The sequence below is a fragment of the Pocillopora damicornis genome, chromosome 1, assembly GCF_964200805.1.
Source record: "Pocillopora damicornis chromosome 1, jaPocDami1.2, whole genome shotgun sequence".
Classification (NCBI taxonomy): domain Eukaryota; kingdom Metazoa; phylum Cnidaria; class Anthozoa; order Scleractinia; family Pocilloporidae; genus Pocillopora; species Pocillopora damicornis.
The window spans coordinates 23,017,068-23,042,935 of NC_142670.1; the positions used below are offsets into that span (position 1 = coordinate 23,017,068).

General features: G+C 36.1%; 1 protein-coding gene and 1 non-coding gene across 2 annotated transcripts; one reads left to right on the forward strand and one right to left on the reverse strand.

The window, feature by feature from the left end:
* Nucleotides 1-904: 904 nt before the first annotated feature.
* On the forward strand, nt 905-20,423 carry LOC149052837 (uncharacterized). Its single transcript, XM_089181798.1, has 4 exons — nt 905-1,007; nt 1,190-1,312; nt 19,436-19,701; nt 19,855-20,423. Exons 1-4 carry the CDS (start codon nt 905-907, stop codon nt 19,975-19,977), a joined length of 615 nt encoding a protein of 204 aa, XP_089037924.1. The 3' UTR covers nt 19,978-20,423.
* Nucleotides 20,424-24,621: 4,198 nt separating this feature from the next.
* Nucleotides 24,622-24,697, reverse strand: Trnaa-ggc (transfer RNA alanine (anticodon GGC)). The gene has a single exon. It is a non-coding gene; the product is annotated as a tRNA-Ala (tRNA).
* Between the last annotated feature and the right edge of the window lie 1,171 nt (nt 24,698-25,868).

Genomic DNA, 25,868 nt, shown 5'->3' on the forward strand with positions numbered 1-25,868 from the left:
CGAACCCATCGCTGTACCAAAAACTTGTTGATAGTAGGTGCCGTTATATGTAAATTGCGTGGTTTTGAGGCAAAAAGACGGTAGATGAATAATATCCTCCACAGGCAAAGTTCTTTGTCCCTGGGAAGCATCTTCTCTGAGTCTCTCCTCGGCAACCTTAACGGCAAGATCAACTGCGATTTTAGTGAAGAGCGAAACAACATCGAAAGATACTAATTCTTCACAAGCGTTAAGAGTTTTATCTCTTATGAAATCCGCAAATGTGCAGGAATTTTTGACAGTGTAATCAGTATTACCAACAACAGGCGACAAAATTCTTGCAAGATAACCAGAAAAAAAGGCCGCTAATTAGTGATCATATAAAAGGACCTTTTGTTGCAGCGTTTAGATCACCCCTGATAAAGGCACTAGACAGGAGTGTCGAAACGTTGGGCCTATGAATTGTAACTTCTTCGGTTACATTCATTAAATCTGCAAACCAGAGTAGCATCAAACTATGTCTGATTGTCCACCTGTTTGCCGTGTGAACTTAAATATACCTTAGCTATAACATAATCTTTATTCTATTGGTTAGCACACCTTTGACGGCAGTCACGTGATTATGCTCATATATCATTGTGTGTAATTAACTTGATGGTATTCTTATAAAACAGTTGTGTAGAGCACTTGGTCTGTGCACGCTTTACTCTATAGTAGTATATAACGAACCCTAATACACAATAGTATCCAAGTTACGTGCGCAATCGCGCCTGCGCATTACCTTTCCTCTCGCCTTTCTATTACGTAATGGCTAAGATAGTGCCCGTTATGGAAGAGCTAAGAATAGGAAGTGAATGTGAAACACATCTTCACCTCAGCTCTCTTAAGTTCTATCCCTGAATTAACGGCGCTGTCTTGTCACGAAATGAAGGCGAGACAAGGTAAGCACACCATAGGCGGCAAGTACCGGCTGAATCTAACTAGGAAAGGAACAGAAAAACTGATTTACTCTGATATGGTTAACGAAGGTAAGTCCTATAACTTTTCTTGATTTATTTTATTTTGTAACGAGTTATCAGTATCATGAAATTATAGTAAATTATACTATTATTGATATCATTATCGTAATATTTGGTTTAGATCAGTTATAGTGTGGATGCCTCTCTCAAGTTGCTCTAACTTAGTCACTACTTCTCTTTCAACATTTTAGATATGGATGAATGTAAATTTAATATCAGTGATTGCGACGTGAATGCAAACTGTACTAACACGTTTGGTTCTTACAAATGCACGTGTAAAGTGGGATACATCGGCGATGGACGCTCATGTTCAGGTAATTTTGAAGATGATATTTCCCAATAAAACTAAGTTTTGTTAATTGTCTCATAATTTTAAGCAGCGTTACCCGTGCATGTTTATGCACAGAGTTACCATGATCTGCATCTGGCTTGTTTCAGAGCCGTCAGGTTGATAAATTAAAATAATTGTGCTGAAATATAATTTCGCAATATCTAATTCATGCATTAACAAAAAAGGAAACATTTTTTTTTAATATTTTTTAATTATTAAAGAAATTAAACGACTATGAGTCATAAAAATGATAAAGTGCAAAATGTATCCATGGTTTCTCAGATATTGACGAGTGTAAAGGACTCACTCTTGTCACGTGAATGCTACCTGCACGAACACCAAAGGATCGTATGTTTGTACTTGTCACCCCGGATATACTGGAAATGGACGGGAATGCACACGTACTTGATGCGTTTCTTTTGTAACCATTCCAATTAGCAAGACTTATTTTACTAGCCTACCTTGTATAAAAAAGTGATGAGTATAGACCTGACGACAATGGTGATAATGACACAATCGTATCAACCCTTTTATTATCTCATTAGCAGTTCTCTTGACTGTCTGCTGTACAATTCTTTTGATGTTTGTTCTGAGAATTTGGTATTGAATCAACTAATAATCCACAAGCTGATATTCTTCTTTATTCTCATCACTTGTCTGTTTGATGTTGTATTGATTTGGTAAAGAGAAATTCTGTCTTGGTCACTCATGGGAATTAAAAGGTTCATTAAACATTTAGTGGTAAGAAATCTCAAATGGCAAAGGGAGATTAAATTAAAGGCTTAATTAAAGCCTTATTAGTTATTTTATTAATTAAAGGCTTACAGGACAGAACAACAGAGTTAAACTTGAGGGAACCGAGAAAAAATTTGGTGTGTGGTAATGTGAAGTGCTTCCGTCTAGAACCACAAGACAAAAAGACTAAGGTTTCTAAGCATGATGCTCGGCAACTTTTTTCCTATTATAATTATTTTTTTTGTGTTTATGATTTTACAGATATTGACGAGTGTAAAGGAAATCACTCTTGTCATGTGAATGCAATGCAATTTTACAATCCGCCAGAAAAAAATCTACCAAGGAAGGCTACCAAGGCTGATCTTTGACGACTAATATCCGACTACAGTTTGGAATGATGTCTAGAGAGAGATTCCGCTGCAGTAGAAGTTTTGGTTTAGTCTAAAGTAACAATTAATTTGTCACAATGACAACTAACTTAATGCTTTTTCGCCTCGCAAGAGTTTAAAACCTAATGTATATCTCGCTCGTGTAACTACAACCGCTGCATAATTATTCTTTTCTCTCCTTTTTTTTTAGATATTGATGAATGCCAAGAAGATACTCACGATTGTCACCTGAACGCTACTTGTCAAAACACAAATGGATCCTTTTTGTGCACCTGTTTATTTGAATTTAACGGAGATGGACGGAACTGCACAGGTAAAGGCCTTTAGATTGTAATTGCTCCATTATGACTTTAACAAATGTTAGTTTGCTTGTGTTTGTTTTTTGAATTGTTTGTTTAATATGCACGTTCCTTCTTTATTTGTTTGTTTGTTTTGATAAAGTAGTTACTCTTGCCTTAATATTTTTCACCAATGGAAGAAAATAAAAATCCTTCATCTCACTTAAAAGCAAGATGACAAAATGCACTCAACGTTCAACATAAGGAGATTTATATATGCATCATACTCCCAGAAGCCTTTGATGTCTCAGATATTGATCAATGTGCTAGAAATCTTTCTTACCATGCGAATGCTAACTGTACCAACACCATTGGATCACATGTATGTACATGCCACACTGGATACATTGGAGATGGACAAACTTGCTTAGGTGATTCTAATAAGTTTCCTTCAATGTCCAGAAAAGTTCTTTATGACCAGAGAGGAGCAATTTTCATTGCTGCTCTTTCTATACATACAATCCCAGCTATTCGAAGCGGGAAGTAATCTGAAACGTCCTTTTAACTCAAATTATGGCGCCGGAAGTAATAAAATATTTATCCTTAAATGTAGTTCTACAGAACATTCAATTGTGGGTTGTGACGTTGTGCGCTTGATCCCCATCTGAAAGCGACGAGTGTTCAAAACTGAATATCTGCGATGAGCACGCCTCCTGCAGTAATACCCAGGGCCCCTACAGTTGCGCCTGTAATTCTAGATACATTGAGGATGGTTTGAATTGTAGAGGTTAGTCTTGCCTTACACATTTTTAGAGATGGTGCTGGCTGAACTCGCTGTAAATAATGTTGACTGAATAGCTATTCTTGTTTGGCCATGTAAAAAATCACGTTAGTTTTTAGTGCCTTAATATTGCTTGGAAACGTCCTTCAACGCACCTTTAGGGAAAAAGAAACATAGATTTGATTTTTCATATCATATTTGTAGACTTATTGTGCATTGTTTTTGTCCACCAAGAGACAAACTAATGATCCCCATTATTTTTTATTGATGATGCATAACTGTTCTGTAAATTAAATTACTATGAGGCTGTGTCTCGAAAGGATTGAAAACAATCAAACAGAATAACCTGATTGGTTAAATCAATGTTGACCGCGGTTAAGATTTTTCATTTTAACCTATTAAGGTGAAAAAAAAGTTATCTCAATTTTTTTAAAACCTTTCTTTAAATGTTCCCTACATATGGCTATTTCGAAAAATACAATAAGAAAGACAGGTCATCATACTTGTTTGAGAGAAATGACGGACCAGACTCACCCCATTTATGCTCTATTAGCAAATTTCCACGCGCCTCATTTCATGATACATTGTTTGGTAGCTGGAAGCAAAGGTTTTGAAAGTAAAAATTAAAAAAATAACTTGAAAGTTACAAAGTCTCGAATGTAAGGAACAAGTATGGTAGATATGGCTATGAAGTTGAAACCTTTTTCCAGGAAAAAAGTATGGGGGGCAGGCAGCAACCTCCATTTAATAATATGAAATTCAGAAGTTAATAATTAACTTCAGTTTAACCATTTCACCTCGATTTCAATATCCTGAATAGGTCTTTCTAAAGAGATGATCTGATCAAAACTTCATAGTTTTCTATAATATTGTGAAAGAGTTTTGTTTCTTTAAAGATGCTTACCACATTTGTCCTGAATTTGACTAGGTGGCCCCCGTATATTTGAAACACTTTCAGTAGTTCCATTCACACGGTGCTGGCACTTGCCACAAGTTTCAATTTTACTTTTTTAACGCAAATTCTGATTGGTTTATTTGTTGTGAGATGCGCGATTTGATTGGCTATTAGGAAACACTATCGTCCAGAGCATGTATTGAGAAAACAGATATCAATCAAGTTATAAATAAATAACATTTACCTTCTTCCGTAATGTTATTGGAGAGATATGCTTAGCTCGATGGCTTTACATTGATCAACAACCTTTCCTGTGGTCAGCAGGCTGTATGAAAACCGGTCCTTGAGCGATCGAGCCACGGAGACGCATTGAAATTCGTTGAATATGGTAACTTTTTAGGGATTTTGCGTTGAGGCTTTAGGACAAACTCGGCCATTATAAATATATATAAACTGTTATATATTGTATTTCACCTGGTATGATTTGAACAAGAAAAGAGAAGTTCTAGACCAGCAAGCAACCATGTATTATATTTGTTTATCATATAATTGAATAGGACTTTACTTATAAGAAAAGTGGACTTTTTTTGAAGAATGAAATTATAAGTTACATAATCCACAAATAAAAGGTCTTAAAGCGCGTCTGAGATTGGGCCCATGATGGAAAAATGCGTTGAACCATTACAGAAAAAGACAATGGGCGTAACTTTCTTTTCACAAAACCAATTATTGACTTTTTCCTTATCGACAAAAGATACATTTTTATGCACACGGCCAAAATCGGCCTGTGGCAAATCTTCCAGTTGTCGATTTTCGTTCTCAGCCGCGAGAAATACCATTACCCAGGTCAAATACGTTATTTTTGGTTTTATTTTTGCATTTTGTTTTACTTTTGCTTCTAGGAAATTTTGAGCGACATTGTCTGTTTGAAATACGAATTGTTTATTAGCAGCCAAGCGACAAGCGACCCAGGATTGAGAACGGCCAACGCTTTGCCATTCATTTTCAAACCTGAAACAGCTGATTGATGATATCAAACTTATTTTTAAAAAAAAGTTATTGTAACATTGTACTCGTACTGTTACGGTTTTTATCAGGGCGAGTCTCAAACACCGCAGTTTATACAATATTTTTTTTCCTTAAGCCTCCTTATAAAGAAATATATAAAACATCGCATTAACCGAAATTCAACTTTTTAGCCCATCCGTGCTATAATTACAAAAACCTGAGCGATGCCGACAGAGAGAGCACTTACAACACACCATACGGTGGAGAAAAATGTGACGACGATTCCTCATACATAATATTCGGGAAATGGTATCGTTTCGTGGGAGATGCAGGAACAAAAATGCCAACCCAGTGCGTACCAGATAATAGATGTTGTGCGATCTTCTCAGGCTGGCTATACGGTGGTCACCACACATTGGTGAGGTTTCCTTCAATATCTGCTTTACCGGAGGTCAAAATTGTTGCAAGAAATCAATTAACATACGTGTGAAAGATGCGGATCCTACTTTATATAAAAACTAGATAAAGGTACCTGGTTGTTTTCTGCGCTATTGTGGCACAGAAAGAATGCTATAAGCAAGTTATTTTGCACAGTGAAAGGGTCCACAAATCGAGTCATTGGCACATGTACTATAATGTATGACAGGGACTTTAAAAATCTCACATGATCCAGTTTTTATGATTAGTGTTAAACCGTCAGTATTTGGAACACAAGAGTACCTTTGGACGGTGTATTTTGATCTTCCAAGTATGAGTACTCCTGAGAAGCTTTTACTGAAGATATGAGTCAGTAATAAAGACTGACGCATCTATAACAGGTAGTTTCGTGTTAACAACTGGGTTGAAAAGGTAAATTAGCCACCGTAAAGGGTAAAAAAGGTGACGTTTACCCCTTTATTCATTTGACGCTTATATATCCTCAGCGAAATCATCATTAGAGTCGACTGAACAATTGTTGTTGACCCGCGTATTAGAATAGACCCTCTCTTCTCTCTCCCCCCTCCCGGCAAAGGTCTACAACTACGGGCATAAGTGAGTTTCCAAATAATATTAGCAATTATCATCTCTATCTGTTCCTATCGAAGAGCTTCACTAAGTAAGTTTTAAGCAGAACTTTGAGCTTTGCATTTCGCTTATTAAAAAACATTTTGAACCCTTAATGTTTACTCAGGTCGTTAGTCCAAAGGGGAGTGTTAGCTTATCTGCCATAGCAGAAACTAAAGCAACTGTTAATACCTATGCCTTCTCTGCATGTAGTTGTTATTCTGTCTAAAAGCCTTCCACGATGGGTCACGGCGGTCCGTGACTGTACACAAGTTGTTTACTATGTTCGCTTATGCTTTCATTAGCATCATTATGTACAAGGATTTTCAAATCGTGTTAGGTGTGTTGTGGATAGAGACTGTACATAGTTTCTAGAATTTTTAGTCACTGTGACATTGGTACTCAAACTTTCTAATGACATAGGATGGGAAACTACAACATTCTATTAGATTATATAATTATGATCTATTTCTTCCACAATAGCTGTGTTGTAAGCTTCGAATTCCGGAACGTTTTAAAATTAACAATTGATTCATACATCAGCGTGCGTTCATCGAGATATGAAGCACGCGGGAAGTTGGAGAGCACGAAAGATGCGTAAGAGTTGCTCTCGGCTACGCCTCGAACAACTCTAGCTTCTTCTCAACTTTTCAAATGAGGTTTCCCTTTTGAATTATCAAGACGAATTTCTGAGAGAAACAGGTTCGTTGATCAATTGTCGCTTTGGTCAATTATTTGATAGCAAAGATCTTTTTAAGAAATGCGGCAGAATTGGTATCTCTAGGACAAAATTAAACGATACAATCGACTTGTTATCAACATATCCTAGGCAATTTAACTGATAAACTCTCAGACTTAAAAAAGGTAAAAAAAAAATTATTCTTAATTGTAATGATTACAATTATTTTAAAATTCATACTTAAATGTGTAGCCGATTTGTGTTTTGATCGTAGAAACCTGAGTGATGACAATACAAATATAAATGTGGTAGAGCCAAAGTTCATAGATTCAAATCCCGTATGGCCTGAAATTTTCAGGCTTTATTTTCAATACTGCTTAAGTAGTATTCACTGCTAGATCTCTTTCGTATTCATTTCTTAATCCGCGGTTCCCATATATGATTTTCATACATTCACAGTCATTAACTTTCTTTTCTTTCTTTTTTGCGGTCAGGAATCTCGGCTGCGAAAATGTGAGAGAAATTTATTTGCGTTTATGACCTGAAACGAATTCAAAGCTAAATACGCCGAGAAGATTTAGAAAGATATTTTGAAGTAGACCTTAAAGTCATATTCGGAGATTTATCAACCAAAGAAGAAATGAACGATAAAGTCACAGGCAGCCCAGGCTCGCTGGATACAAATATACATTATTGAACCAATTTGTATACGGTATACAAATGCATTATTGAACCAATTTTTAGTTACGCAGACACAGCCTGGGGTGAACTACCCGAGAGCAGTATCACTAGTCTGCAACGATTACAAAATCGAGCCGCGAAAATCGTCACCTGTCAGAAAAGTACAAGGACAGCCCGAAATATTGTAAATTGGCCAGATTTAGAAACACTGCGAAAAATACACAAATGTATTTTAGTATATAAATGTTTACGGAATTTCGTTCCTATATACTTAAAAAACTATTTTAAGGTAAACAATGATGTACACAATTACAACACTAGGCAGAGGAGAAATATTCACCCAAATAAAACAAATCTTGTTCTTGGGGGGCGAACTTTTAAAAATTCAGGGCGTTTAGCTTTTAACTCACTGCCAAGCAGAATCAAAGAGGCAAGTTCTCTAGCAATTTTTAAACGCCTTCTTAAAGGACATTTTATCTGATTTTTTTTCTCCCCTTTTGTAAATTTTAGCAAATTTTACCTAACCTTGTAATCTTATTGTAAATGTTTATATGTAATTTTTATTGAACCCAGGGCCCCTAAGGATACCAGCCTTGCAGCTGACTGGGCTACCCTGGTAAAATAAAGTTGTCTTGTCTTGTCTTGTCTTGGATGCGCCTCGGTGAATATACAAATATGGGCACGCTCTTTCGCACTCAGAAAAGGCTATGAGTCCACAGAGGTTAGGTTCGGGCGGCAGTTTGACACTCACCCTAAGATCTGTGTTGCTACATTTTTCACAGAATTTAGAGTTGATGCAAATTACGATATTACCACATAGATAAAAGGAAAAAAAGCCTGGAATTCAGCAATTTGCTAGAACCGGAAATGATACTAAGAAAAAAAAAATTGATAAGTTGCAATCGACAGCCGAATTGATACGGCGCTATTGTTTACCATAGCGAAACCTACATGTACTAAAATTTTGCAGAAAAGAAGAAAGGACCTTTGTATGGAGCATTCAAAATAACCCAATATACTTTGCTACTATTGAAAAACATGCTTATGGCAAAGTTTGAAACTTTTTTTCTAATTTTTTGCATTTCTCAGGAGAGAAATTCATCATTAATTTGTCAACCTATTTAAGGTTTCTGGTCGGTCAATCGAGGAAATTTTAATCAGCACACTGCTTTACATCTTTTGATAGTTTATTTGATAGTTAAAGAAATTCAAAATGTATTTTGGAGAGTAAATGATAGCGAAATAAATTTCTTAACTCTCGATTGAACATACTTTCCGTGTTGAGCGGTCAAGACTGCAGGAATCACAAATCATTGCAGAGACGCAGAGGAGTCCTTTATAATCCCACAGTACACCCCCGGCGTGTATGTCTCATTATGAAAACTTTATTAATAAATCGGTCGGAGTAACAAAGTCCTCAAAATTTCAAGCCTTGCAAGTACAACTTTTGGTCACGGCCATTTCAACCCAAATTTTTAGCGAAAACACAATGATTTTACTGGCTCTACACTAAGTAAAGAAGTTTCTATATTTGGATCCCAACTACCCTGGTGTATGTTGGGTCGTCGGGTCTGCCGCAGTGTGCAGCCCCAGTCTCTAGTGGGCTTGTTTAACTAAACACGTTTTAGAAAATTATGGATTCCAAAAAAAAATTCTGTCTTTCCAGTCTCATTATCATAGATTAACTATATTGATAGACTGTAATCGATTAAATAAAATTCATCAAGCTAAGAAGTACTTAGTGGTGAATTCTCCTCTTTTTCTGTGTTTGTGTGATTCTCAAAACCATTTTTACAGGACTTGCCTTGAATTCTTATTGGAGTCCGTGTTTTTGTTCTCTCAAATTCACCTGCATTGCGTTTGTTTGGTATGAATTACTTAAAAAACGATCTATAATTATAATGCCTCTTGCACCTGACGTGACGGGCGACACTTTCAAGAAATTAATAATAACATTTTACAGTCCATGACGCATTACTCCAGTCAATCCGTTGCATTTGGTTAAATTCTTCACCGCGTATTATTTTACCAATTTAAGTTTTTGGGCAAAGAGCCCAAAGAAGAAGAAGGAAGGTTATTTGTAATATTAATGATCATCGTAGCTTGAGACCAACAGTTTCTATCGTAACCATAGTTACCAGACAGTAATAAAAGAAAACACATTTGGCTCAAGGTAGAAGGTAAGAGATGACTGTACTTAATGCCTGGAAAACTTGAGTTTGACCTTCACCCATGATAAGAAATTATATCCACCTTAACTCTTCTATTTCTGTGTAGTTGAAATAAAACGAAAATTAAATTTACTGAGCTTCCAAATGTGGGTATCACAAACATTTGGCGAGGAAACATCTTCAGCTACTGAAATAAACATGATGATTCTCCACAATTTTTATTTTCCTACAACGGGTTTACTTCTTGAACCTTTTCTCAGCGATATTTGTTTATGTTATAATGACACCCATTGTAGAAATTATAGTTCTATCGCTATCGTAAATAGAGAAAAATACCAAATTATAAATGTAAGAGCTGGCGGTTCCAAGCAAGTCACAAATTTTGAAACTGGAAGCGACGGGAAATCCCATAAGGCGATGAGAGAGGATTTAATAAAATAACGAGGCCCGCTGTTTGGGTTCAGTTTACAGTAAAGAAAAATTAAGTTAATGAAAAAAATTTGCATTTGAATCATCCAACTTGCCAAAAACTACGGCTGTTTTTTTCTGTACTGACAAAGATTTCCTTTCACAAATCGTTTTGTCCTATACCTCAACTTAGAATTAAATGCAGCTTGTTTGAATTCCGTTCAAATTATGGCAAAAGTGATGATTTCGAAATAGAAGGACCTTGAAGAATATGGTGGTTGATTTGCAAGGCTCCCACTCAGAAAAATGAGTCGGAAGCTCAACGTTGACTCACAGGTCTCGTTAACCTTAAGTCTGCACCAAGTTTATCTAACGGAGGAAAACCTGAAACTTTTTTTTATAATTTGAAAGGTATTTTAATGAAGGCCTTGGAAGCCAGATCCGATACTGAGTGGTTTAGCTGAATCTAATCATAAATTACAGCACTCATTTTCCAAATGCCAATTTGCTATCATCCTTAAGATCAAGGTTACGCCTAAGCGTCGTGTCGCTAAGGGCCTGAATTAAGTATAGCAGCTGTCTACCACTGGATCGTGCTCAATCATTTTAAGGTATCTAAGGGGTTCTGCCTCGACACTCTTCATGCATTCCTGATATATCGAGACGTAGGTCGTAAGTTGCTCGGCAAATTTATGGAAGATTCTCCGTTTACAGGAGATTTCTGTTTGTTTAAACGAAAGAGGTTATTAGAACTCATCATTAATTAATTTGGACGTTAATGAATGCGGGGGAAGACAAAATGACTAATTACACAGGGTTTTCAAATAGGAGAGCCATCCTTAAATTATTGCGCACATGTATTGTTTAGAGTGAGTAGGAGGGCCAAACGGGAAAACATTTCGCTCGATGTAGTGAAGTGGGTGGTACAGTAAGGTGCTCGCCCTAAGATCTGTGTTGCTACATTTTTCACAGAATTTAAAATTGATGCAAATTCCTATATTACCTAATAGATAACAAGAAAATAAAGCCTGGAATCTTGCAATTTGTTAAAACCGGACGTGATACCAAGAGAAATAAAAATCCATTTTGATTGTTTGCAACCAACAGCCGAATGGATACGGCGCTATTGTTTGCCACAGTCAATCCGTTGCACTAAGTTGAATTCTTCGCCACGTATTATTTTACCAATTTAGCTTTTTGTGCAAAGAGCCCAAACAGGAAGAGGGAAGTTCATTTCTAATATTAATGTTCATCTTGGCTTGAAACCAACAATTTCTATCGTAACCATAGCTACCAGACAGTAATAAAAGAAAACACGTTTGGCTAAATTAGTCTAGTGTCGGGCACCAAAGAACGTTGGATCTTGGAAGGTAGGAGATGACTGTACTTACTGCATGAAAAACTTGAGTTTCACTTTCACCCCATGGTAAGATTTGATATCCAACCTTAACTTCTATTTCTGTGAAGTTGAAATAAAACGAAAATGAAATTTACCGAGCTTCCAAATGTGGGGATCACAAACACCTGTCGAGAAAACATCTTCAGCTACTTGAAAGGAACAAGATCATTATCCTTAAATTTTATTTTCTGGAACAAAACATTTACTATGTTAAATAATAGGAGATAAATGTATTGTTTATTCTGGTAAAAGTGCGCCTAAACTATGTTTTAAAACTCCTACAGAGTGCGTGAAGCCCGCTAAAAGTTTCATCGCTTTTCAAAACTTCCCGCTAAAAGTTTCATCGCGCACAAATTATCGGGATGATTTTATCATACGGACGGTAAACGTTGTGCTTTTTTCCTAACTTCTAGTAACGAAGCCGTGAGAAGAGGAACGAACGATTTTATAAGAATAGGAACTTTTGAAATAATTTGGAGCCATTGTTACTTGTTTCTTTTACGTTTCTTGGGAAAAGTCAATAGACAATGCAATTAACTATGAGTAATAAGTTTCAAGAAACCGTGTATGAGGAAAAAAAAATCATATTTGCAGCGCCATTAATTTATTTGAACTACAGTGTCGACGACTCATTAAAAACTGTCATGTCAGCGTAAATTTACATCGCATTTTGTTTAATCTGTTTGTCCTCATTGTCAACTTGAATTTGTTCTGTAGTTCTGAAGCCCCAGAGGTTCGAGCAAATCGTTTTTATTGCATGTGCTTGAAGTCCGTGAATTATGGTCATTATGGCTTTCGCGCAAGATGGAGCCGCATAAACTTTGATAGATTAATTCAAACACGAATCGTCAGTATTTGCTGGAAGACGTCCTCGAGGCCAGAGCAAGTTTTTAAATTAAAATTACGCGACAGGTTGATGAAAGTCCTTTCTTAATTAAAGAACTAACTTTCAAAACCACAAACAAGAGCAACATTTCTTAAGGCAAAAAGGAAAAAAAATGCAGTTTTCCCTGCCCGTACAAATTTCTTCAGCCCCTACTTATCTTCAGGAAGTTGCATACACCGTAAGAGGGACCCTTTTGATTGATACAAACATAAGAGTGTCATTGTATGTTTAGAGCTTTATGTGTAGCTTATGCAATGGAAGGCTTGACGTTTCTTGAGGCTGGCAATATTTCCTTGTCAAAGACATTCTTTTCTTGTAACATTTTTATTAGCGATCCTTTATTAGCACACGGTGGAGTTTACTTAGATAAACACTGGATTATTTGAGAACTTGAAGGAAATCTTCTTAAAACAACCTTTAAAAGCTACTTTAGACCGAATATGATGTTTCATAATGATAATTTACTATCTGAACCTTTACATGATTATTTCCATGTAACACGAAAGCTCTGGTAAACAATATGTTGCTCTGCTTACCTCAAAAATGCCCAAAAAGTCTCTAAAGTTTTAACCCCGTCCAAATTGCTGAATGTGTTAATAACAACTTAGAAACGATATATTCATCGGATATAGTTTGGAAGCTTTATGTTTGAGTCTTTCTTGCCCTTTTGGTTTCTGGACTTTGTAGATAAATAAAGAGTTGAAACAATCATCGGGCGTTTTATCGCCGTCAATTAGACCTTCTAAAGAAATTAATCCAAATTTTTACACTGTTGGTCTAAGGACTAATTTCGGTGTGTAATATGTATGTTAACATGTAAGGATAGTCCTATGAGACCCAATTCCTCTCCATCGAGCGAAGTGGATAACATCCATTTGCGTCATTTGCATTAATTTCCACATAGAACTGACAGCTGCAAGCATATTTTTAAATTTATTCTCATGATACGGTTTCGTTCATAACGACAGGTCGATTTGGGAAGCTTAATCCATTGCTGGGAGCTGACAATCAACTTAAAACTCGTGTCATACCTGCAGGGTAGAAGGCATGGAATTTGTTCATTTTTCATGTTCTAAACCTGGACTGCATTATTGACCAACTTAACTTTTGGAAAAGGTGAGTCGCAGACGGCGAATCATTTTTTATCCTTCGTTTCACATATGAGTACAACCTTATTTATAGATCTCTTCTATTCTCTTTTGCTGATACAAAAAGAGTTAAAGTTACAACAACTAGCAAAGGCTAAGTCAAAATCCGACTATTTCGATATTTCTGGTTTGGGAAATATAGTGTTCGACATTTTTAATTAAAGTTTACTATTTCCTGGAAAAAGTCGAATTTTCCAATGTATACTGAATTTACTGATGAAACATCTTAAACCCATGTATGAATCTGCTGCGTGATGCAAGACAACGATGTCTTGTCTCAATGGAAATTAGCATAAATTTCCTCTTTCTATGATAATCGTTCTAAATAACCGAAGGCGATCATGTAAACTCAAGTCGGAGAAATCTGAATTTTCAAGGACTTGTATAATGAGGAAAGATAAAAAAAGGTTTTTTAAGAAAAATTGATTCTTTTTTCATGACTTATCGATCATGAAATAGAAAAGGAACTTGAGAAAAATTTGCGTATAGCTTTTATTAATGGCTTTTGTTTTATCTCCCCTAAAACAATATCGCTCAGGAGAAACAAAAACACCAAAATGCTCTCTACAAACTTTGTGTCTTCACCAAAGACAAGTGATGCTCGATGATGCCAATTTTTGTTCCTGTCTCACTTTCTTTTTTTTTTTTTTTACCGTTTAAAATATAACAGCGGTAACAGCGACATCAACAAAAACAATTAAAAACTTTACTCAAATTTGTCTTGTCCCAAGCATTTTATGTGTTAACCTCCTTTATCTCAGCTGAAATCATGAGGAAATTTCTGAGCGCGGAATTGAGACAAAGAATTTTATCCTAAATACCTATGTTCTCAGATAGGAAAAAATCCGCAAATGAAGGCAGTATTAATTTTTCTCCATTTTCCCGTATTCTCCTCGGTGGGCTGATTAAGTTACGCGGAACATATAATTTTCCTTTTTTTTTCTTATTTTTTTACAAGACAGCACACCAAAAGTAGAGTTATGAGGAAAAAAAGGATCTAGCAACCGTTTTCTTATAGACTCCTGTCCTCAAGAAGACCGTAGAAAATGAAATAGAATCAATGCATGATTCAATGTACGAATAAAACTTATTGGATTTCTTACCACCTTGATGTTATACGAGCCTGCTGCTTAATGTTTCTACATGATTTTAAAACCTAAATGCTTTAATTTTGCCGTGATGGCTAATAGGTTCCAAGGATTCTGTTATCGATTGTAAAACGACGATATAATGCCAGTTTCTGAGTGGCCTTGAGTTGTTTTCCTCTAACGAAAGCAGTATTGCTATGGTAGTCAGCGTTTAACTTCCCGAACCGATTATTTCATGAATGCTTGAGTAAAAACCAGGTTAATCATAATTTACCATTCGTTAAGTGTAAGATGAAAAGTTCAGGATGAAGATTATAACATACACGATGCTTCGCAAAGTAAATCTTACAAGCCTCACCACAATATTCTGTATTTCTAGCATCTGCATTTCCTTGATTGTAAATTCCATATTCTACATATGCACGTACTTAATTCGTTTCAAGGCGCCAATGAAACACGTTTAATGAAAGATGAATCATAATCGATGGAAATAAGTCCACATGAGCTTTAGTCGAACAGTTTGATCTATTCGTTATTGCAAAAAATAGCACGATTTAATTTATCGCCTGCCTAAATAAAGTATTCTCTATATCGTTGAAACGCGAATGAGACCAGTCGACAGTCAAAAGACAACTATCTGATAACAACTCGAATAGTAAACAGGGCCTTAAGAGCGACGCTGAATAAGTTCCCTGAAAAATGCAAGCCTCTTAACTTGGCAAAATCCCATGTCTTGAAAACTGTCTTTGAAACAATTTCACTATTCTTTACTGGAACTTTTTCTTGAATTTATGTACAGTTCTTCGCTTCAGATGCAAAACAAATATGTAGCGACAAATGAAAAATGTTCCTCCGTGCATAAGTTCTAAAGATTGTTTGACAGTTTTCAATTTCAGAAATTGAACCATTCGTGCATCGAGACTAATACATTTGCAAATTTAAACAATAGAGACTCGAGGACTAGAAATGTGGATCACACAATTTTTCCAACGTTTTATTTCTTTAATTAAATTGAAGTTCGAAATTATTGAGCTATTTTTCCGTGGCATATCACATCTAATAAGAACTTAAACAATTATGAGCGTAACTTGAAAATTCGAGCAAATTCCACCGAAGAATTAGGCAAGCTGGAAAAATATATCAGATAATTTATTAAAGACGTCATTTTGTGGCTCATAAAAAGACATAAAAAGCTTCTGTTATCTGCCTTGTCTGTCATCTTGAACAAAACATTTACTATGTAAAGTAATAGGGGAGAAATTAATTGTTAATTCTGGTAAAAGTGCGCCTAAAAAAAATGTTTTAAAACTCCCACAGAATGCGTGAAGCTGGCTAAATGTTTCATCGTGCACAAATTGTCGGGATGATTTTATCATACCGGGACGGAGAACGTTGTGCTTCCTGTCTAACTTGTAGTGACGAAGCCCTGGGAAGAAGATCGAACGATTTTACAAGAATAGGAACTTTTGAAATAATTTCGAATCATTATTACGAGTTGATTTAAGGTTTCTTGAGACAAGACAGAGGACAATTCAATGAACTATTAGTAATGCGAAAAGGACGTAAGCAAATTTCAAGACAGTGTGTATAACGAAAGAAAGAAAGTTATATTTGCAGCGCCATTATTTTATTTGAACTACACTGTCGATGACTCATTAAAAACCGTCATGCCAAAAAATATTTAGCAACAGCTTTTAAGTATTTGGCATATCAAATAAATGTGTGTAAATATTCACCGTAAATTCCAACACGAATCGTCAGTATTTTCTCAAAGACTTCCTCAAGGCCAGAGCAAGTTTTCAAAGTAAAATCGCGCGACAGTTTGATGAAAGTCCTTTCTTAATTAGAGAACTAACTTTCAAAACCACAAACATGTGCAAAACTTTTTTTCTCGCTTAGTAAGAATATATCATCTCTTCTGAAGTTCTTGTCGAGGTCGAGTCGTCATCACTTCACATCTAGAACCGAAATTTCTGAATGGAGATTTTTAATCCTTGTACATTTGTTCTTCTATGGGCAGTTTAAGAACATCTAATGGAGGGAGATATCCGCACGCTAAAAAGCTTCGTATTAGGGTTGATTATCACCTGTTTCAGTTGATTTAGGGAGCGAAGTTTGTTGAGAATAATGTGTCTGCGTATTTTAACTCCAAAAACTGACAAATTAAGGCGGGCTTGAAACGGGAACATGGCTTTTCTGTTAATTAAATGTCTATTGTTACCAAAGTTGCTATACGTCAAATATTAAAAATACAATTAAATTTTGCAGGGTATTTATCTTTTAGTGAGAATGAATGAAAAATGTGCTAAATAAATATGCTGAAAAATATGCTTGATCTTTTAAATTTTGAAAGTTCTTTTTATCAAAAAGTCTAAAAGAAATTAACGTCTCAGTATCTGCTTTTCCTGGGGTTTTTTCGCTATCAATACCTTCTGGGGACTAATTTCACTGTCTAATAAGTATGTTAACATTTAAAGATATTCCTAGGAGATTTAATTCTCTCCATCGAGCGAAGCGGATAACACCCAATTGCGTCATTTGCATTAATGTCCACATGAACCGACAGCTACAGGCCTTTTTTTTAAATTTATTTTCATAATACGGTTTCGTTCATAACGACAGGTCGATTTGGGAAGCTTAATCCACTGCTGGGAGCTGGCGATCAACTTAAAACTTGTGCCATACGCGCGTGATAGAAACAGAAAACCGTTACCTTGAAGAAGGCATGGAATTTATTTCATTTTTCATGTTCATAGCCTGGAATGCATTATTGACTAACTTCACTTTTGGAAAAGGTGAGTCGCAGGCGGCGAATCATTTTTTATCCTTCGATTCACTTATGAGTACAACCTTATTTATATATCTCCTTTATTCTCTTTTACTGATACAAAAAGACTTAAAGTTACAACAATTGGCAAAGATTAAGTCAAAAACCGACATGGAACATCCACCCAAGATTGGAACTCGTTTTTGAAAAATTAAAAGGTATTTAACAAAAATGTTTAATCGTTTCTTTATTCAGAAAATTGGATATGAGATGCAAAACGACAAAAAACTTTGGCAAATACAAATTACTTCGTTTACAAGAGAACAGTGTTGACATACGTTAAAGAATGCCTACAATGTTTTGTTGTATATTCGTCCATAAACATAGCTTATCTATCAAAAGCTAAAATTAAGTATTGTGCAAGTCTCAGAGAAAGTTCAGGTCAGCAAAAATATATTTAAGGATTAGTTTAAAGGCACTCACCTCAAAAACAGGTGGCATGACTACCGTTAAATTGTTGGTACTTTCGATATTTTTTGTTTGAGAAATATAGTGTTTGACTTTCTTCATTTAAATTTACTATTTTACAGGAAAAAGTCAAATTTCCCAATGTATACTGAATTTATCGATAGAAACATCTTGAACCCGTATATGAATCTCCTGCGTGATGCCTGACAACGATAGCCCGTGTTAATGAAAATTAGCATAAATTTCCTCTTCTATGATAATCAGTCTAAATAACCAAAGGCGATCGTTTAAACTCGAGTAAGAAACTCTGAATTTCAAGGACCTGTGTGATGAAGAAAGTGAAAAGGTTTATAAAGAAAAATGATTTTTTTTCATGACTTATCGATCATTAATTAGAGAAGGAACTTGAGAAAATTTTGCGGATAGCTTTGTTAAACGGCTTTTGTTCTATCTCCGCTAAAATAATATCGTTCAGGGGAAACAAGAAGACACGAAATGCTCTATAAACATCTTTTCTTCACAAGTGATGGTCGCTGCTGCTAATTTTTGTTTTTGTTTTACTTTTGTTTTAAACTTTGGGAGGGAGGGAGGGCTGGGGTTAATTACCTTGTGCCCTATTACACAAAATATTCAAAATTATGATAAATTACAGCAACAGTAAAAGATTGACGGATCGTATTCTTTACGGATTTTGTCCTATCTCCCCTAAAATAATATTGCTGCGGAAAATAGAGAGACCGAACCCTCTCTCTAAAAGCCTTGTGTCTTCACAAAAGAAAAGTGATGGTCGCTGCAACCAATTTTTGGTTTTCGTTTCTCTTTTGTTTTGAAAGTTTTTCTCAGTGGAGAAGGGGGCGGGGTGTAATTTTCTAGTGCCTTATTATACAAAATATTCCGAAATTGTGATATAAGAGTGGGCACAGCGTGATCAAAAAACAATTATAAACCTTATTCAAATTTGTCTTTTACGCAAGCATTTTATGTGTTAACCTACTTTATCGAAATAGAAGTCTCCGCTCAAATCATGAGGAAATCTCTGATCGCGGAATTGAAACTTGGAAAATTGTCCTAGATACTTATGTTCAAAGAAAGACAAAAGTCAACAAATGAAGGTAGCATCAATTTTTTTCCTTTTTTTCGTAGTGATGGTTTAACTGAGATCACAGTTCTTTGTTCACCAAGCGTGTTATTTTGCACGCTTAATAACTCGAATCGTGAGTTTATTTCTGTATGAAAGGAAAAAAATTGTTTTCTAACTATATTTTGATTGCTTTATTTCAGAGCGAGGTCGCACAATGGTGTTTCCAGATTACTTCTTCTTTGCTGAAAGACGTTTTGTAAACCATGTAGTCGAAACTAAACACGTCAAAGACTTGGACCACTGTGAACTTTTCTGCTACATGAACGACAACTGCGTCAGTGCTAACTTCAAAAAAGAGCCAGAGACTGGAGGAATCGCTTATATCTGTGAACTGAATAACGCCACTCATCTTGAAAATGATACTGACCTGATAATTGATGCTGATTTTTATTATCGAGGCTCAAAGGTAAAATATAAGGTATAATTCAAATTCAGCAGCTCGGTGATGAATCGTGGAAAACAACCGACGTTTAACAAAACTTAAGTTCGTTCATTCATGTATCAATTATTCAATACATCGATCTTCCTTCTTTATTATTTTTTTCTTTTTTCTTTTCAGAACGCGTGCGGTAAAAGCCCACTTTGTCAAAATAATGCAACTTGTCAATCCGGTTTCACAATCAAGGGATATCGATGCTCGTGCTCTCCTGGATTCGAAGGAGAACATTGCGAAAAAGGTTAATTACAGAATAGACCAATAAGAACACAATATATCCTGGAGTATTTAAACCGCCATATTTATATATCACGTTTGGCCTTGGAGTGCGTATTACAACGGAATGCTACTAAGGCCGATCTCTAACGGCTGATATCCAACTACAGTTTGGAATGGTGGCCAGAGAGAGATTCCGCTGCAGTGGAAGTTTTGGTTTAGTTTAAATTAACAATTAATTTATCACAATGATAGCTAACGTAATGCTTTTTCATCTTATAAAAGTTAAAAATGAATGTGTTATCCGACCCGTGGAACCACTTCCGTTGTAGAATTTTTCTTTTCTTTCCCATTTTTTTAGATATTGATGAATGCCAAAAAAATACTCACGATTGTCACCTGAACGCTACTTGTCAAAACACAAATGGATCCTTTGTGTGCACCTGTTTATTTGGATTTAACGGAGATGGACGGAGCTGCACAGGTAATTGCCTCGCTATGACTTTGAGAAATGTTAGTTTGCTTTCGTCTGTTTGTTTGTTTGTTTAATTCGAACGTTCCTTTTTAGTCGACTGATTTGTTTGTTTTGATAAAGTGGTTACCCTTGCCTTAATATTTTTGACCAATGGTACAAAATGAAAATCCTTGATCGCACTTGAAAGCAACAGGACAAAATGCTGAACATTTTCGTTGATCAGCTTCAGATCTATAGTAAATAGCGACCAACAACTCTCTAACGACAACTATCGCACTCAATGTTCAAAATATAGATTTCATTTTTTGATTTTTTTTGTATCACATTTGTAGACTTGATGTGCATCGTTTTTGTTCTCCAGGAGAGAAAACAATCATCCCCTTATTTTCTCTAGTTGATGTATAATTGATCTTATAAATAGAATCATTATGAGGCTGTGTCTCGAAAGGATTGAAAGCAATCCAACAGAATAATTTGATTGGTTAAAATCGATGTTGACCGCGGTTAAGATTTTCCCATTCGGACCTATTAAGGTGATTCCTTCGGAAAAAAAAAGTTATCCGACAATTTTTTCAATCTTTCCTTAAATGTTCCTTGCCAATGTCTGTTTCGAAAAATATAACCAAAAACATAGGTCACCTTCCTTGTTTGAGAGAAATGGCGGGCCAAACTTACCCCACTTCTGCCTCTACGACCTCTGCATGTTCACGCGCCTCATTTCACGGCACATTTTTCGATAGCTGGAAGCAATTATAGTTTTTAAAGTAAAAATTTAAAAAAATTGACAGGTACGAAGTCTCGAGCGTAGGGAAGAATTTAATATATAATTTGTGAAAAAAATCACGTAATTTTGAGACGTCGACTCGAAACGTTCCTCGACTCGTTGTTTTCCAGGTCATAATTTTCATCATCAAATAACGGGCTTTGTGCACGCTTTTAGCCATATCTTTTTTTTGCCTTCGATGATTTTTTTTCATTCATCCAATATAAAGGGGATAAAATTTGTACACCAATATTATGCAATGAAAAATAGAGGTCACCGTGCTCAAGAGCTGAAGAGCATCGTAACTCTTTGCTTGGTCCATTTATTGAAAAGCAACACCGTGTTCTCGGAATACAAGCGCGCTTATTCGCCCGATTACGTGATTTTTATGCTCAGTACAGGATGCCCAGTGCAATACTGAGGAATCACAAGATTCAGTTGTTTTGTTCATTTCAATAGTAATTAATGGAAGAATATTTTCCCAAAATTAGGAAGCAGGCAAAGAGAATAAGGGAAACGTAGGCAAATTTTAATCTAGCCGACGAAGCTACGAGCCAAGTATAAAGTCTGAATTGGAGACTTTTTTATGTAGAAATCCAACAACACTTAATGCAAGACTAAGAGTGACTTAACAGAATGAAAAAAGGTTTTGTCAGTTGCTGGAAAAGGCTCGAGCAAAACTGTACTAACCAGCAAAAATTGACAAGGGAAGATGAGCGATTCAACTTCCCCAGTTCTCAATCATGTTTAAGGGCTGTTAAATCGGGCAAGGTTTCGTCAATTTAAAAAAACCGATAAATTACAGTGAAATTCGTTTTCAATTTTACTAAACTCCTCCTCTTGAAGTTCTTTCCTTAGGTGTCGTATATTTCAAATGCTTTCAGTATTTTCTGTAAAATTTACGATATTTCAAAGCTGAAATTGCCACAAGTTTCAACTTGAACTTTTTTAACGCGAATTTTGGTTGGTTTATGTGTTATCAGGCACACGATTTGATTGGCTATTAGAAATACTCTCCTCCAAAGCGTGTATTGAGAAATATACAAGTTATTAATAAACAACATTTAACTTCTTCTGTAATGTTCTTGGAGAGATATGTTTAAATAATATAGGGTACTTTTTCCCGCGTTTACATTCTCTCATTTAAAGACTCGGCAAGCTGGGAAATTTCTCGAAATTTACGCTGCATGTCGGGTTTGCATAACTTTCTCAAATTCTCTCAACCTCCTGTCATGTTTGGATGAGCGTATGTAAACACGGGAAAAACGTTCGCTATTGGTTAAGCAGTAATCGGCTCCCAACGAAGTTGTCCAGGCATATCTGCTCACTTCGAAGAAAATTATATACTACAGTACAGTTCCACTTCGACACAGCAAACTTTTTCACAGCCAAATAATTCTAACCTAAGCCATTTTGTCCTCATTTAATATACGGAGAATAACACATGGGTGCCCGTTGATTTGGAATTTCTCCTCGAGTGTTCAACTCGCTATCTCATGAGAATATAAACTGTTATAATCTCTTGGTATCGAGTTGAACACGAGAAGAGAAGCTCCATGACTGCAAGCAACCATGTATTATTTTGTTTATCATATAGACACAATAGGCCTTCACTGAGAAGAAAAGCCTACTTTTCCATAAAATGAAAATTGAGGTTTCACCATCCCCGAAAAAAAAATCGTAAAGCGCGTCCGTGATAAAGCTCAAGATGAAAAAATGCGTCGACCCATTACAGAAACAGATGATGGGCGTAACTTTCTCTTCACAAAATTCTCAGTTGTTGACTTTTTCCTTATCGTCAAAAGAAATATTTTCATGTACACGGCCAAAATCGGCCTGTGGCAAATCTCTCAGTTGTCGATTTTCGTTTTCAGCCGCAAGAAATACCATTACTTAGGTTCGGTTTTTGTTTTCGGTTTTTGTTTTCGTATTTTGTTTTACTTCCGCCTCTAGGAATTTTGAACGACATTGTCTGTTACGAATACGATTTTTTCTGTGCTTTAAGCAGCCATTAATCCGATAAAATCTCGACAAGCGACCCTGGATCGAGAACGGTCAACGCTTTTCCATTCATTTATTAACCTGACACAGCTGATTGGCGATATCAAACACATGTAAAAAATTATCGTCCTATTAAGCGCGTGTTGTTACGAATTTTCTCAGGGCGGGAAATCCTTCTAAAACACCGCAGTTTGTATGATGATTTTTTTTCCTTAAGCTTTCTTATAAAGAAAAATATATAAAACATCGCGTTAACCGAAATTCAACTTTTTAGCCGATCCGTGCCATAATTATAGAAACCTGAGCGATGCTGACAGAAAGAACACTTACAACGGTGGAGATAAATGTGACGACGATTCCTCATCCTTAATATTTGGGGAATGGTATCGTTTTGTGGGAGATGCAGGAACAAAAATGCCAACCCAGTGCGTACCGGATTATAGATGTGGTGCGGTCTTCTCAGGCTGGCTAAAAGGTGGTCACCCCACATTGGCAGATGGTGAGGTTTTCTCCGAGGTCTGCTTTAACAAACGAGGAGATTGTTGCGAGAAATCAAAAACTATTAAAGTGAAAGACTGCGGATCCTACTTTATATACAAACTACGAAAGCCAGCTACATGTCCCTCGCGCTACTGCAGCACAGACTGAATGCTATGAGCAAGTCATTCTGCACAGTGAAAGGATTCACAAATCGATTTAGTGGCACGCACATGTACATCAATGATAACAAGGACTTAAAATATTTCATATGATCCACTTTTTATGATTAGTGTTAAACAGTGAGTAGTTTCAACACAAGAGTACCTTTGGACTGCTTAGTTTGATCTTCCAGGTAAGAGTGCTCCTGAGAAGTTGTGACTGCAAGTAATCAGTAATAGTGACTGACGTTTCTATAACCTTAGCGGAAATCATCATCAGAGTCGACTGAACAATAGTTGTTTATCCGAGTAATAGAACAGACACCCCCCCCCCCCCCCCGTCCCCCAGCTAATGTCAACAGCTATAGGCATTAGTAAGCTTCCAAATAATCATAATATCTCTATCTGTTCCGATCGAGGTGCTTCACTATGTAAGTTTTAAGAACTCTTGATGTTTAATCAGGTCGTTAGAAACTAAAGCAGCTTAGGCGTGTTGTGAATAGAGACTGTAAATAATTTCTAGAATTGCATAATTGTTAGTCACTGTTACATTGATACTCAAACTTTCTGATGACGTAGTATGGAAAACTAGAACATTCTATTAGGCTATGTAATTATGATGTATTTCTACCACAATAGTTGTGTTGTAAGCTTCGAATTCCGGAATGTTTTGAAGTACTGACTGTAAATATATGAAAATCATGTATGCGCACTGTGGTGAAGAAACAAATATAAGAGATCCTCGCAGTTATGAACACTACTAAACTAGTACTTGAAATAAGACCTGAAAAAAATTCAGGTCCGTGCGGGATTTGAACCCATGACCTCTGCGATGCCGGCGCAGCGCTCTACCACCAACTGAGCCAACAGGCCAACTGGAAGCTGGTCATTATGTTGGATCTCTTATATTCGTTTCTTCACCATAGTGCACATATATGATTTTCATATATTTGCAGTCATTATTCACCACTTGGAAGGTTTATTCGGATCCAACATAATAATCAGTATCTAGTTGGCTTGATAGCTCAGTTGTTAGAGTTCTGCACCGGTATCGTAAAGATCACAGGTTCAAATCCCGTAAGGGCCTGATTTTTTTTCAGGTTTATGTCAACTACTAGTTCAGTAGTGTTCATAGCTGAGAGGGTCGCTTATATTCGTTTTGAAATGCGTTGTGAATGTATATAAGGACTCATGAATAAAGGGGTAAGTTTCTAAAGAAACTGTGGTGCTGCGTCAGTGGGAGAGTATAGCAGGTAATTTAGTGTTAACAACTGGGTTGAAAACGTAAATTAGCCAGCGTAAAGGGTAAAAAAGCTGACGTTTCGAGTGTTAGCCCTTCGTCGGAGCGATTGCTATTACAAGTTGTTTGATAAAATAGTTTAAAATTGTAGGAGTATAGTATTCCTTATTTTGATTAAATCATACCTTTACAGGTGAATCTTGTAGAAAAACGTGTTGCTAGTAGAAAATGCTGTATATGGTAGTAACTCTTCTACAAGCCATTCCAGCGAAAAACTAAACAACACCAGAAAGAGGCCCGGAATGACGACCAGTTAAAACCTAATTTAATAACCTTTTCAGGCTTATTTGCGTGTATGCAACCGGTAACAGAGAAGGTGTAATCTGTTACTCTGGTTGTTTTAGTTATAACTGACAATGAGCCTAAGACAAATAGCACGTCTAAGTAATCAGAGGTTTACTTCTCTTTGCTGTAATTTGGAAAATCTAAATTGACTTTCCCAAAGCCTAAACCTTCTTATCGCCTGCTATTCAAATTCTCTACATGTAAAAAGTTTAAGGTTACATGAGAAGAAAATGAATTATCACTTTCCAGATGTCAGTAAACAAAACCGATTCCACTTTATCTTTTTGTTGTCGTTAAAGGTACGATCGCTAGTGTTGTTGAAGTGCAAAGTTCATCGTATTCCTTCAAGTGAATAATCGATAATCTTCGGAAGGGTTTCCGAACTTTAGGAAGAGAGAGGTTGATTTGTTGAGATATCTCTTTCCTTTAGTGAGACATAAATCTGGTACCTTTTAAATA